The 16,475-nt window shown below is 39.9% G+C and overlaps 1 protein-coding gene across 1 annotated transcript in view; it reads right to left on the bottom strand.

Annotated features, from left to right (window-relative positions):
- Nucleotides 1–16,475, bottom strand: part of LOC138527230 (uncharacterized) — a 95,293-nt gene that overhangs the window by 9,098 nt on the left and 69,720 nt on the right. The window contains exon 2 of the mRNA XM_069638346.1: nt 1,695–2,262. Within this exon, the coding sequence (XP_069494447.1) occupies nt 1,695–2,262 (568 nt within the window). The remainder of the gene's footprint in view (nt 1–1,694; nt 2,263–16,475) is intronic.

Here is a 16,475-nt window from a genome sequence, read left to right on the forward strand (position 1 = left end):
TAAATGCATTGTGTACCTATTTTGGTTTAAATGTTGTTAATTTGAAACAAAAAAACAAATAGTGCATTACGTGTCAAGAATGTAACAGAGAAATAAGATGGAGTGGACAGTTGAGAGTAATAGTGTTGAAGTGTTACCCAATTACATATATCTATGTGTAATTTTTGATGGGTGTCCATCTGTTAACTCCCAGTTGCAAAAAATAAGCATAAGCTAACCTCGGCCATATCGCAGACACAACTCATTTTACATAAATTTGGTACATTTTCTATCAAATATGCGATAATGTTCTGGATCCAAAATGTAACAGTGACGCTTCTTAATGGTCTGGAAACAAATAAAATGATCCAACCAACTTATTTGAATGAATTAGAGGCACAATTTTGGCGATCAGTACTTCAGTTACCACAAGGTACACCGGGTCCATGGCTTCGATATGAGCTGGGTTTGACATCTCTAATGGCCATGTGTAATTGGCATATGTGTGCCCTGTTTCAGAAATGTTTACTTGCTGTAATGAATGAATCGACTTTAGAAATTCTATCTCAATATATGTTGACTTCTCATCACATTTTTGCACAGATCTGGACTAGACATATTATTTCTGTTATGGCCAATGCTGATATTACAATTGACGTTCGTGGTTCAAATCCAGACCGGCCAAAGCAAAATTATATATGATGGATTGGATAGACATAAGAGCCTCATGCCTTAAATACAGAGACTTTAACAATCATTGGTTTGGCCCAAAAAGGTACAGAGATGTAGAACCTTATCTGTGGAGAGCTCCATCTCCACAGTTGAGAAGTGCAATATTATGAATGCGTCTCAATTTATGGCCTACACGAGATGTACAAACACGAAGGAAACTCATTAGTGCTGAAGACAGTTTTTGTCGTTTCTGTGGTAATCATCAGACTAAAGAAACATTAAAACATCTGATCGTAGCATGCCAACCGCTTATGGGGTTAAGACAAATACATTTTTGTAAACACATTGCTTACTTTGCTAACATGAAGCCGGAGGAAGGGTGGTTAGCAATTGTTTCCACAAGGATTCTGAGTATTCGATTAGCAACGGTAAACTTTTTGAATGCCTTGAAACTGGTAGAATAGTTCTTACTTGTAATTGAGAAAAAAAGGAACCTCAACACACAACTGATTGTTAAAGTGCATGAAGTGGTGATAGTGAGAACAACGAACCCAGCTGATATTTTTACACTATTGTATGTATGGGAATAGGTTGGACTATGTGATCTGAGGTGTCATTGAATTAGATCTTGTCTTTTTATGACCAAATAGGCATCATGATATTTTTTTTTTCTTTCTTTTAAAAGGAATTGTTTTAACATGTGTTGAAAGATGTTAAAATGTGTGAATATGTTCTTACTTTTCATTTTATTTTAATGTTTGAATTGTTGTATTTTCTTGTATCTTTTTCTTTTTCATTTGGTATTATGTAAATGCAATGATTGAAAAAGTTGATTAATTTCAGCTAACTCAATAAAAAATAAATAATAAATAACATTTCCCTGGTACACAAAGAACTATGTGGGCTTGTGGAAAAACTCAACACTTTGTTTTGGATAAATTCAATATAATTTCATATCTCATTTTTTGCCATGGCAAGGATCAGAGTCGCAGGGGTGCTAACACAGTGTTCAGCCAATAGATCAGATGATTGGTAGGGCTTACCTTTTGAAATCTTTAGTGACCCAGATATAAAGCAATGCACACTCTCCATAATCGTGGCAGCCTGCTAGGAGAGCTTCAAGGTGCTCATGAATGCACCGATCAAAGCATTTTACATAAATTATGAACAGTCCGACTTCTTGGAGAATGGGTGCATTCTTCCAAAATTTCGAATCCAGAATGATTTCAATGTGGCTTAGGTGTTCGCTTAGTGTCCTATTTCTAGAAGAAAATGAGGGAATCAAGAGGTTGATCGCTGTTTTAAGACAGCTCTCCAGTTGGGCTTCCCAGCCTTTGGGAGTCCATTGGACACCGCCATCAGCATCAAAGCTCTTTTCCAGGAACTCTTGTTGCAAGTTCTTCTCCCATTTCACTGATTCCGCCACCTGCCTCAGCGGTTCGTGTGTGTGCAGAGTCCCAGAGAAGAAATCTCCCAGAACTTTCCACATGTGGCGTGCTATGTCCTCGTAGAAGGAATCGGCACAAGCAGGGTTGGTTTTATCTTGTTCGTGGGCATGTGTGCAAGCTTCAAGGAACATGTTTGCATCCAACAAGGCTTTCCAATCTTTGCCTGAAACACAGAAGCACAGCCCTTAAATCATTTTGAAGTTAATTGAATTGACAAATCATATTCCATTTTTGTTTGCTAACAAAAACAACTTTCACACATCAAATGCTATTGGTTGACAGTCCAACTATGGGTTCCTAGGTTATTTATGGCACTTGCAAAGTCCAGTTTCCAAGGAGATCATTCACACTGGACTCCAAATCACTGGTTGTTGCGATGATCCTCCACATAGCGTCACTTCTCTGCAGGGGGGAGCCCCTTTCCATGAGGCTAGGGAGGTGAGGCCACTAACACCTGCGGGTGGTAACATGTGGGAGGAACTCCCCTCCTGGGGATAAGGACACAAGTGGGAGACACAGCCCCTGTAAACCCCAACCCTGCAGGCTGATGCTTGTGCCTGAATCTTCTATACATAAGATCGGTTTATAGTGATAATGTCGAGAAAAAAAATGTCGAAGTACAAAAATGTTGAAAAAAAATGCCAAAAAAAGAAATGTCGAAAACATATAGATATCATTAAAAGAGTCAATGTTTCAACAAAAAAAATGTCAAAAAAATGTCAATTAATATGACCAATAACACGAAATAAATAAACAGGACGAGTATCGTTTACTAGGGGGGGGGGTTCCCCCCCAACCCCTCCTCACCTGACGCCCTGAGCCACGTCCCCCCACCCCCCACCTCTGATCACCCGCTCATCCCTCATACTCGAAAGAAGAGGGTAAGAAATGGTTAAACTCATAGGTGACAACCACGAGTAAAGAACCTTGTTTTGGTACCAAAAAACCAGTAACGGCTGTGGAAAACCGTCATTACCTGACAGAACATCACCTGAGGGCGTACTGCAGGAAATCGATTGGATCTGATTGAGACCCAAAACAGGTAAGACAAACGAACATGTAACTAAATATAAATATATCATATAACACACAGTAGAATAAAAACACACATAATAAAGTAAATTTTATCATTTATTTTAGGATAGAAAATGGAAAACAAAGTGGAATTCATAACCACGCAAAAGGGAGGAAAGCAGTTAGTTTTGATTCGTACGTATTCCATAAAGAATGCCAAAATAAAGAACGCGTTTACTGGCGATGCACAGAATATACGAACACGAAATGCAACGCACGAGCGATAACAGTGGGCTCAGATGTACAAGGTAAACATGAACACAATCATATGCCAGATCAAACTAATATCATCATCAGAAAAACATTAACCGAACTGAAAAGAAAAGCCATTGAAAGTCAAGGGGAAGCTAGTGGATCTGTCCTTAAAGATGTTTGTGGCAAATTACCAACCCATATAACGGCTCACTTACCGGCTGAGAAATTATTGCAGGGCACAATAAACCGCACTACACAGCTAAAAGAAAATCTGCCACCGGCACCAATGTTTTATGAGGATATAACAATCCCAGATATTTTCAAACTAACTGAAAAAGGTGAACATTTTTACCACGCCACAATGGAGTTAAACAGTGAAAAAATCTTAGTATTTTCTACTGCAGCGAACTTTGAACATCTGGCTCGTAGTAAAAAATGGCAAAGTGACGCTACATTTAAGGTGTGCCCGCAACCTTTTTATCAATTTTACACAGTACATGGAACAATAAACGAAAAAATAATACCACTTGTATATATTTTAATGCCTAAGAAAACTGAGGAAACATAAATAATAATGTACATTAAAATTAAAGACACTGCACCAGAATCAAACCCAGAAACAATAATCATGGACTAAGAATCATCACAAATTAAGGGATTTTCTTCGATTTACAAAGGGACGAGGGTTCAGGGATGTTCTTTTCATTTTACGCAGTGTGTTTGGCGAAAGATACAGAAATTGGGATTAGGTACTAAGTATACAGAGGACAGTTGCTATCAATTTAACATAAAAAAAACTGTTTGCATTGGCATTTGTAGAGGAAAATAATGTTGTTGATTTTTATGAACATTTAATAGAGACAGAATACTATAAAAATCATGAAGAGGACAATACTGATTTGCTGGACTACTTCGAAAACACATGGATAGGGCAGTTAACTCGGAGAGGAACTAGCCGCAGGCCAAAATACCCAATACAATTATGGAATTGTTACCAGGCAACGTTGGAAAATACACCATGAACCAACAACACACTAGAAGACTGGCATAGCCACTTAAATAAAAATTTTAACATACACAATCCAAATTTATGGCACTTTTTGCGAGATTTAAAAAAGGAAGAACAGCACCAAGAATTTCGGTTGTCACAAACACTTTCATTGGCTAACCAAGCACCGAAACGCAAAAAATACAGGGATTATGACAGTAAACTGGTAAAACTAGTACAAGATTTTAACGTGGACAATAAGGAAAATTACTTAAATTCTGTGGCTTTCAACTTAAAATGTTAATAATACTTACGATTCGTAGTCATGTGGAATCCGATGTAGGATAGGTGCGGAAAATCCAGAAAAACCAACCAGGAAATCCATAAAACCACATCGGCATCAGCAACCAAACAAAATTCCAAATCCAGTGAGGAACAAAAAAACAAGCAATCCAAGACAAAAAACCCAATAAATCCGAGTTTGAAGCTGCAATCCTTGTGAATGTTCCGAGAAAAAATGCAAGAAAAAAAAAATAATCCAGGAAGAAAAATGATTTTGATCCAAGCGAAAACCCGAAACCAAAAAAATAAGGAAATCCAATACATCCAAACCACCCGGTTAATCCAGTGGAAAAAAAAGCTTCATCCAAAAAGAAAACCAAGAAAAATCCCAAAAAATCCATGAACGGAGCAACGGAGAGGCGACCGCGGGAGAACCGTTTGCTAAATGAACTTTAAACATGGCGGTCACGTATACGTAGCAGGACGTAACATGCGTAATAAACAATAACAAACTTTATATTTTGTTAAATACATATTTAAAGAGCAATAGCACCATCTGATGGACGTTAAATATATTGCAAGTTGGAATGTATTTTAAAGTTATCTAAGCATATATATTTATATATTTAAATGTTAAATGAAAAAATGACATTTACTGTTACAAAAACATACATGTTAACTGAAAAAATGATATTTATAGTTACAAAAAAGATATTAACAGTTATATAAAATAAATGTTAAATCAAAAAATGATAGTTACTGTTACAAAACATACATGTTAAATGAAATACAAAAATATATATATGTTCATTTCGAATAAATATAGAAAAAATTTGACATTGTTTTTCGACATAATTGTTTTCTAAAAAAAGTTTCAACATTTTGACTTTCTACATTATTGCATTCTACATTATGACTGACCACCCATTAAATCACATCCAAAACTATATGTTATTGTAAAATATCAAACCAACCTGATGTAAAAGGTAGAGGGATGAAGAAGAGCTTGAGAACATTATAGAGCTGCTGTAAATTTGAATGACGTTACGCCAGGGCCGTCTCCGCTATTTAAACTGAACAGCAAAGAAGGAGTGAGTTCTTTGTCGTCTTGTGACCCATCCTGCAATGGCCCGTACGGTTCTGGTAAGCTGAAAGCTGTACTTCCAGAAGGAAAACCCAGTGAGTGAGATGGCCTCATCAGAGCCCATAAGGTTGTACGTGGGCTGCGAGACACTGCTGCAAGACACATCTCGAAAGTTAAAGAGATGAAGAGCGGGGCACCTGGGAAGTGTCTTGCGAGCCAGTTGGGAACGGACGCAGTAGACCTGGAGAGATGGGAAGGTGGTGATGCGACATGTAGTGGGTGGGCCATCCGGTCCAAGAACGGTGCCGAGACCTCCTACTGTAGCCTACATCAGAGCCACAAAGGACAGTATGCGATGAATACAAAAGACTGATGGCGTGATCTGTCGTAGGTGGACTGAGTGGTCCAACAACAGTGCCGAGACCGCCAACAATAATCAGCCATGAAGAGAAGCACACCACAGAGGTAGTGTGAAAGAAGAAGTTGAAGTTGAGAGAGTGTACCTGCGACCCCTAGCGAAGCCGGTGAAGAGTTCCCAGGGAGAAGGTAACAGGAACAACTACAAATCCGGGAGGGGGCCGGGAAGACTCGAGACTGTAAATCATGAAGAAGTAGTGGATCACTTTGCAGCACAATTCCCAAGGCAATTCCACAAGAGTGTGATGCTGGAGAGCCGAGAGGGACTCAGGGAACATCGTCATCGTCCCAGTGGGGACAAGATAAAGAAAGAAAAATGTGTTGTAGTTCCTTCAAGGAAGTTTCAAGTTTTCTTATGATATATGATATGATGTGGCATTTATGTACACAAGTGTTTCTAGGCGCGACAAGACAAGGAGAGGGAATCAAGGGTGAACAAAATAACGATCTTACAAGGCCCTGTGTCATTCAGATCGCGCAAGTGCGGGGAAGAGGGAATGGGAGATGTGCCAGGGGGGAAGGGAAGGGGGAAGTGCAGTTAACTCAGAAGTGCAGCCAGCTGGTGGCTCACAAGTGCAGAGAGAAGGGACTGTAGTGTTGCAGATACAGACCCTTAAGTGATGGGGAGCCTGGAGGCAGTGAGAGGGCAACTGGACATGCAGGGGCCTGGGCCTGAGTTCAGAGGGTGACCAGGTGACCAGTGCATGGAGCAGTCAGGTGCATCAGCAGGGGATAGGAGAGAAAAAGCAGAAGCGAAAAGGAAGGTGTTGAGTTGGCTCCGGAACCGAAGGTGGTTCTGCTCAAGTTTGAGAGAGGCAGGGAGGCTGTTCCAGAAGGAGGCCCCAGCCAAGGAGATAGATCTGCCCCCAACTCTCTGCTTGGAGAAGCATCTGACCCTCATAGAGTTGGAGGTGGATGAGTAGAGAGCTTGAGAAGAAAGATGTTTTGAAAGAGAAAGTTGGAGGTAGAGCAGTCTCAGGTCTCAGAAGGCCTTGTGGACAATGCAGAGGGTCTTGAAGTTGATCCTTTCAGTCATGGGGAGCCAGTGAAGAGATTTCTGAACTAGAGAGATACGATCCCTGGGCATGAGGCCAAGGACAAGTCTTGCAGTCCTGTTCTGGATAGGTTGTAAAGGTCGAAGAGTAGAGGCTGTTGCAATAGTCAAGCCTAGAGAGGACCAGAGCTCTGGAGACAGTGAGCTCTTAGGGGAAGAGAGAAAGGGAGGAATACCTCTGAGGAGGTGCAGCTGATAGTTAGACTTCCTAGAGATGTCAGAGATTTGAGGAGAGAAGGAGAGGGTGGAGTCGAAGATGGCACCAAGGTTCTTAGCCTCACAGGAAGGAACAGGAAGAGGGCCAAGAGTGGACGGCTAGAGAGAGAGAGAGAGAGAGGAAGGGAGGGAGCGAGTGTCCCATTGAGGAGGATATCAGTCTTATTGGCATTAAGACAGAGATCATTCTGAATTACGGTCAGACAGTCTGGTATGAGAGAAGACACAGAGGTGGCTGAGGGGAGCCTGAAAGAGAGCTGAGTGTCATCCAATAAAATTGAAACTTGGAGCAGAAAGTAGGGATGCAGTGGGCAAGAGGTGCCAGATAGTGGTTGAAGAGCCAGGGTGAGAGGTTAGACCCCGGGGGAACACCACAAGTAGAGAGAGAGAGAGAAGAGAGGAAAGACACCAGTTGGACCTAAGAGGGACAGTTGGTGAGAAAGGTCAACCAGGCCAGGCCCTGATCAGTAATACCAAGGTTGTGCCGGAGACGATTGAGCAGGATGGCATGGTTGACCATGTCAAAAGCAGAGGATGAAAACGATAAGGAACATTGGGGAACCAGACAGGAGAAGGGAGTCATTCTCCAAGCCCCACGAGGATCCTGTAGAATTGTTTGTACATTACGAAACGCTTGGAACTTTAATGGAATTTTGACTTTGAGAAAACTTGTTGTCTTTGAGACACTTTGCACCCAGGAGAAGGGAGTCATTCTCATGGGTCACGATCAGAACTCAGACTTTACTATTGTTTCTTGTAGTGACAGGGTTGGCGTGGGAGCTTCTGGACTGGGATGGTGCCTTTTGATTTGGACTTTCACAGACTTCCTGACAAGCACCCTAGTTTCATTAATTTAGGTAGGGAAACCCCATTAGACTTAAGTATAGATAGGTTTCTCTTTTGGTTAAATAAAAGTCTATAACAATCACCATTGCAGCACTTAATCAGACTCTTCCTTCTTTGTCGCCACACTGTGCTTGCACATCTAATATGGCGGCCATATCACACGCAGGTAAAACAGCATGGAGATTTCTGTTAATCAACCTATTAGGCTTAAACCTCCAGATAGGTGGGTCAACATAATTATTGCCAAAGTTGCTCAATCCTGTTGTGAAGTTTTGAAATATTACAAACGGAAAGCTCTGGAAATCAACTATAAAGCCACAACTCGAGGAATAGATTTAGGATGTAATCACTTCTTAAACAAAGGGTCTGCAAACGTTGGCATGGCAGTTGTCGTCCAAAGCATCAGCAGAGCCGCAGGTTAACTTAAGTCAAGATGATGGGTGATAAGTATTTATTTATTTATTGGGTATTTATAATTGCCGTATACAGCAAATGGTGTTTCAAGGCGCCACAGGACAAAGGAGGTGTAGGGGGACGGGGTGACACAGCAAAAACAAAGAGGTGATGGCTGGAAGGTTTAGAATGAATCTTAACCACTGGCGTTGCTCTGGGCAACCCTCCAGACCACCGTTCTTCGCCTGCCAAGCCATTACAGAAGGGAAAAGACCATATGCAAATCAGGCTTGGCCCCACCCCAAAAGGGGCAGTCCAGCCCGAACTGCTAGGTCACATTCCCTCTGCACGAGACCACAAGCATCCCCAAACATGTTTCGCTCTTGTTGGGGCTCATCAGTGAGGAGTAGCTTGGGTCTCTAGGCCCAGCAGGCACGGGACCCACGTCTGGGCATACCCGTCCCACTCGGGGTGACACAGCAAAAACAAAGAGGTGATGGCTGGAAGGTTTAGAATGAATCTTAACCACTGGCGTTGCTCTGGGCAACCCTCCAGACCACCGTTCTTCGCCTGCCAAGCCATTACAGAAGGGAAAAGACCATATGCAAATCAGGCTTGGCCCCACCCCAAAAGGGGCAGTCCAGCCCGAACTGCTAGGTCACATTCCCTCTGCACGGGACAGAGATGAAAAACAAAAAACGGCCCTACTAGGCCTTGTGTCATTCATATTGTGCAAGTGCACTAACAAGAAGTAAAGGGGAGTGGGAGGGGCGGGTGCAGGTCAGAGCAGAATGCCTTAATATAAGATGGAAAGGAAAGAGTGGAGAGCAGGGAAGTGCTGGGGGAGATCAAGGGAGAGGGGGAAGAGGCTAGGCGAGTGCTACGGAGAGGACAGGTGGCCAAGTGCCAGGGGAAAGCAGCTAGTGCAGGAAATGAGGGTCCACATGCTTGGTGCAAGGACGGGGCTGGATCAGGCTCAGTAGGGGTGTAGGCCCTGCAAGACTAGTATACAATGGAGGGGGGGCCTGGTAGGGAAAGTGCATATTTGGGGTATGGGGGTCAGGAGAGAACGAAGTGCAGGGGTAGACTGGGCGAGGAGGGCCTGGTGCCCTGTATGTAGTCGAAGGAACCAGGCAGCCAGTCAAAATGAGGTAGAGGGGGGCATTAGCAGGGGAGGGGGAAGGGAAAGAGTAAGAGAAAAGGAGGGTCTTGAGAAGCTTCTGGAACTTAAGGAGATCTGGCTTCAGCCTGAGGGGGGAAGGGAGGCCATTACAGTGGGAGGCTCCTACGGAAGAGAGAGATCTACCCCCCGCCCCCCAACACACTCTCTACTTGGAAAAGCGCCTGATCGGCAGAGAGTATAATTTAAAGAATCTAGCTATACTAGATATATATAAACTGGTTATAGGTTAAAGTACCGAAAACAAAGGATCGAAAGACAAAAGGTTTGAAACAAAAGGATCGAAAGTAAAAGGATCGACATCCCATACACATAATGTAAACAGGTCATTTGCTTGAAACAAAAGGCTCAAACATTGAAAACCGTAATAAAGGTAAATCAGCTAGAGAAAGGGTTAAAGGACAACATCTAGATGAAGAGTAAAGCACCTTCTTTCGAAACCATAAGCACAGGTGACGGTTGAAAACAAACTGTCAGTTCGTGAGGGAAGGTGACAGAGAGAGAACAACTGACAGATACGAGCGAGAGAATAACGTATTTGTGACTGAAATAAAGTGGTAAGTAAAACACATGAAACATGCGAAATTAAAAAATAGTTAGCACATTACAGGAAAACAGTTAAATTAATTTATAAAATTGACTGTTTCAGATACAATTTCGAACGGATATGGAATTCATTAAATCACAGATGGGAAGTTCACAATTGGTATATGAGGGCTACATCTACAGCAGGGAATGTACAAGAAAGGAAATAAGTTACTGGAAATGCAAGGATTATAAAAAATTATAATGCACTGGAAGAGCTATAACCGAAAAGGAAAATATACGGTTAACTGGTGAGCATAATCATATGCCAGACAATCTTAATTAAAAAAAAAATCAATAAATGAGCTAAAACTTAATGTGGTAGAAAATAAAAATGAGGCGACAAGTTCACTAATAAACAGAGCCTATGAGAAATTACCACCACATGTGGCCGCACAGATGCCAAATACAAAATTAATGAAAAGAAGTGTAAACAAGCAAAAACAACGCAAGGAGAATTTACCAATGGCACCTCAAACATATGTAAATGTAATAGTACTGGAAATTTTACAGAAAACAGAGAAGAGTGAACAATTTTTGTGGAAAATATTAGATGTGAACAGTGACATTTTTAAAATGTTTGCAACTTAAAGTCACACTTGGGGGATTCGACTACATGGCACGGGGACGCTACATTTAAATCATGTCCAGCACCATTCCATCAATTTTACAGTATTCACGGAACAGTCAATGGGACAGTTATACCTTTAATTTATGTTTTAATGCCTGGAAAATCAGAGGAACTGTACACATTTATATATACATTAATCAGAGAATCATTGCCAGAAAAAAAAAAAAATCAATAATCATGGATTTTGAGAAAGGACAACTGAGAGCTTTTTCTATAATATATCCGGACACTCACATTCAGGGCTGTTTTTTTCATTTCAGACAATCATTGTGGAAAAAAATTCAGAAACTAGGATTAAGGAAAAAATACGTAGAGGACAGTGAATTCCAACACCAAATCAAGAAATTATATGCATTAGCTTTTGTAAGAGAGCAGAGGACATGGTAGTCAAATATTATGACACTTTGATTTCATCAGAATACTATAATAATCATGAAGAGGAATTAAGCAATTTAATGGACTGTATAGAGTGTACTTGGATTGGCCAACTGACACGACATGGCACAAGGAGAAAAGCGAAATACGAAATAAACATATGGAATTGCCATAAATCCGTTAAAGAAAACTGGCCAAGAACCAATAACATACAGGAGGGATGGCACAGTAAAATCAACAGAGAATTCAACACCAACAATCCCAACTTATGGCACTATCTGAACAAACTGCTCAAGAAATAAAACTGGCACAAACAATATCCATGGAAAACCAACCTAAAAACAAAATAAAATGCAGAGACTAGGAAGAACAAATAACCAGCATTGTGAACAGTTTTGACACTATAGAACCAATGCAATTCCTGGAAGCTATAGCATATAACTTGAAATGTTAACAAAAATTAAAAACAGACTCACTGGAAAACGCCACTTCTGGACACCGGATGGAAACACCAAATGCTGGAAACCGGGAAAAAAAACAATCCAAAAGAGGAGCCAACCATAATCCAAATCAAGAAACCAAAATCCAAGTCAGAACTCCATAATAAAGTAAATCGATGAATCCAAGTGAAAAAAATAGAAAAAAGGCTTCATTCCAAGAGAAAACTCATCCTTGCAGAAAAAAAACAATAGAAAACAGTCCATTGGAAAAAACACAAATCCATTAAAAAGTGGGAACGCGTGCACCAAGCCATAAAATCCGTGCAAAAAGGGCTTCAATCCAGTAGAAAAAGCATCCTTGCAGAAAAAAAAACAAGAAAAATCCATCCGTTGGAAAAAAAAACAGAAATCCATTGAAAACTTGGAGCGCGCACACCAAGCATCCGTACCGCTAACGAAAGACTTCAAAAATGGCGACTACGTTAGCTTACGTAATACGTAATACGTCAGACGTTAAAGACAAATCAAAACATATATATGACTTTCAAGTTCAAAAAGTAAACCAACAGCACCACCAAGTGGTCAAAAAGGAATACGTTTGTAATACGTTTGCTTGCATGTTACAAGGCATTAAATATATTTAATTATTTAGTTAAAACAACAAATATATATTTAATATTAATAAAAAAAAACTGTTATAATGTTAAATGACTACATATTTAAAAAAAGGTTTTACATTAAATAAATTATGTTAAACAAGAGTTGCAAAAAATTGAACATTTAACATAAAAATATGTCAAATAAATACATTTAATGGAAACATAAACTGTGAATGTCATTATTACATGTAAACAAAAATCGAAAAGTTTTGAATATATTTCTACCCTTTGACCAATCGACCCTATTGTTTTTCGAGACAATGTACTCACACCTTTTGTATTCAATCCTTTTGCAACCGATACTTTAACTGGACACCATATAAACTATATATGTGTGTATGAGGTGTCTTGTTCAGTTTTTGTCTACCTTTGTTTTGTCTTCCCATGTACATTTCCTTGCTGTGTTCTTCATGTAGGTTAAATTCCACTAATTCTAGACCGGGCTGCACCTGGAGCTTGCCAATTATAATTTGGGAGAATGCCTTGATCCCATCCGGGGTCAAAAAATGTGGGACTACAGCACATGCAGAGCCCATCGAACAGCCAAACACTAGTATCTACGGATCGGGGTTAGACGCCCGTGACAGAAATCTTCAAGGGAGAAAAGACCAGAGATTATTTTTCCCAAAAAAAACCTTTGGACTTTTTTCCCCTGAACATTTCCAACAACAGCGATCTCCAGATTAGCCCGGGGCTCTGAGACCACCACTGCGGTGATCCAGTGCAGTATATGCAACATGACACAGCTGGAACCCATTCTTATTTCCTTAAATCTCAATCAGAGTTTAAGTAAAACATCACAGTTCCCTTCCTTCTCCAGAGGTCATTGATCAGTCAATGCTGTGAGTTTTGTTCCAATAAGAGGGCTCTTTTCACATGATGATTGCAATTGATGTAATCGTCTTAATTTCATCTCATCGAATAGTCATCAACCAAAAAACGTCAAATTCGATTCCCATTTTATGAACCTTTGCATCGTTTCGATGCTTTTGGAAAGAGAGGAAGGGGAAGGGAACCTTTTCCATCCCCACTTGATGGGTGTCGGTCCAGTCTTCTTTGAGGAAACACCCTGCTGCACTGATTGGCTGTGCCCTCATCTTTCCTCTTCTATTGGCCAAGCCACATTGTGCTTTCTGTATGCTCCTCCCACCGCAGGGAGGTCCTTTGTCATCTCCTACCACTGCCTCAGTGCCCAAGTTCTCCATGCCCGTCTCATCCTAGGTTTCTGTGCCTGTGCTCTTCGTGCCCTTGTTGCCCCATATCTCTCCACCCATCCTCGCCTGCAGACGCCACCAGCCTCCGCCCCACTTCCGCATTCTCATTTTTTGCACCAGCTGTACTCCGACATATCTTTTTGCCAGTTTATAGTGATATTTTCAAACGCCATATTTTCGAAATACAATTTTGTCGACACAAAATTGGCGAAACTTTTTTTTTCATGTTTCTTTAAATTTTATTTTTGAAATTGGGGGGTTTCCCCTCAACCCCCCTGTTTATTTTATTGACACTTTTTTTTACTAACGAAACTAAAATAAAATATATAAAATAAAAAAAAATGTTTTTGCCATTTTGCCATTTCGAAAATATGTTTTTGAACATTTAACCGGATACCATTTTTGCCCTGTCCAGTCTCTGTAACCTGTGGCTGACCCTTTCCTGTGAATGTTTTTTATGGGCAGAGCATTAAAAGAATTTGCCTACGCCCTGGGTACTGCTGGGTACTGCTGCTGCAGCCCTCCCCTCGCGTGGCTGATAAGCACAAACCTTTTCACCTTTCTTATTTGAAGAAAGCTATGAATGTGCAAGCATGAACTATCCCGGTGGTGAATCACCATCACGGTCAATGGAATTGTGTGTTTGAGCTCATAAAAATATGCATTCATTGATCTGTAATTTATTACATGGACTTAATATGGTATATAGTGATATTATCGAAAAAATATTACTGAAAAACAAAAATGTCAAAAAAAAATATTTAGAATGTGAATATGTCGAAATTACATACTTAAAATGGCCCTGGTCATTTGTTTGAAAAAATAAATTTGAAAAAAAATTTGATAACGCAATGCCAAAATATCAATGGTACTTGTCCAAAAAAAAGTACGTTGTTATGGGAGGGGGTCCACCTCAACCCCCCACGGAACCCTCGCACCCTCTGCGAAAATTAGGCATATATTACACATTATGAATGACGAAAAGCACATAAAGTACAATTACTAAGCGTTAAACTAATGAGTGAAAGCCAGAGTAAAGAACCTTAAATGAACGCTGGCGAACAGATGACAGTTGCGACAAACTGTCATTATCTGACAGAACCTGAGGTCAGAGCAAACAGAAAAAAGTACACTGCAGCTACTTGACGTAAATACAGGTAATATTACATAAAAATATAGAAATTAATATAGGCTATAAGAAGATTAATCTATACATAATGTATAACAAAAATAGTGAAACGTTGTTTTTCGTTATTTCAGATATAAGATGAGCGAGAAAGTGGAATATGTTACGTCTCAGAAAGGAGGAGAACAGCTGATTCGTGAGGGATACGTATACAATAAAGAATTAAAAAAAACAAAAGAACATATTGGAAGTGCACAGAATATACAAAAACAAAGTGTACAGGAAGAGTGATAACGGAAAATACAATGGTAAAAATAAAAGAGGAACACAACCATCTACCTGACAGAACCACTATAGTGTTTAAAAAAACAATGAATGAACTGAAAAGAAAAGCAATGGAAAACCCGACTGAGGCCAGCGGGTCTGTGATTGCTCGAACGTGCAACAAAATTCCATTGCAAGTATCGGCACATATGCCATCGGAAAAACATATACAGCGTACAATAAGTAGAACAAAACAACAAAAAGAAAATCTACCGCCAGCACCCAGAAATTACGAAGAAATAAGCATACCGGAAATATTTAAAAAACCAGAAAAAGGGGAACATTTTCATTACACAACAATACAACTAAAGGATGAAAAAGTTATAATGTTCACAACAAACAGTAATTTAAGGCAGCTTGGTAAATGTGACATTTGGCAAAGCGACGCCACATTCAAATCGTGCCCATAACCTTTCCAGCAATTTTATAGTGTACATGGTTCAATTAATAACCATCTAATTCCACTAATCTTTGTTTTGATGCCCAAAAAAACAGAGGAAATGTACAAAATAGTGTTTGAGAAAATTAAAGCAGCCATGCCTGAGAAAAAAACCTGCCACCATCATAATGGACTACGAACTGTCACAAATCAAGGCATTCACCGTAATATATAAAGAAACCAGTATACAAGAATGTTTTTTCCATTTTACCCAGGCAATATGGAGGAAACTGCAAAAACTAGGGCTCAATACCAAATACATCGAAGATAGCACTTTCCAACATAATGTAAAAAAATTGTTCGCATTAGCCTTTGTAAAAGAAGACAAAGTAATTACATTTTACGAACATTTGATCGACACAGATTACTTCAAAACAATGAGGAACAGAACACAGAATTAATGGATTACATGGAAAGCACATGGTTAGGACAATTAACGTGAAATGGCACACGAAGGAGACCCAAATATCAGGTATCATAGTTGAACTGCTACAATGCAGTGATTGAAGGAAGGGCAAAAAACAACAATATGTTAGAAGGGTGGCACAACAGGGTTAACAGAATCTTTAACACCAACTACCCAACATTGTGGCATTTCATGAAAGACTTAATATCGGAACAATCTGCACAGGAATTTAAATTATCACAGAGCATTTCTCTTGAAAACACACAATTGAAAAAAAAAGAAATATTGTGACTATGAACAAAGGATTCAAAATATAGTAAAACAGTTTGAAACAGAAGAAACATACAACCATTTAGAATCAATTGCTTATAATTTAAAATGTTAATGTACTCACAGTCTGGAAAATCCTCGATCCTCCATGGAAAATCGAACGTACCGAACGATGCCA

Source organism: Ambystoma mexicanum, chromosome 14 (assembly GCF_040938575.1).
Source record: "Ambystoma mexicanum isolate Mex_15411 chromosome 14, UKY_AmexF1_1, whole genome shotgun sequence".
Taxonomy (NCBI): domain Eukaryota; kingdom Metazoa; phylum Chordata; class Amphibia; order Caudata; family Ambystomatidae; genus Ambystoma; species Ambystoma mexicanum.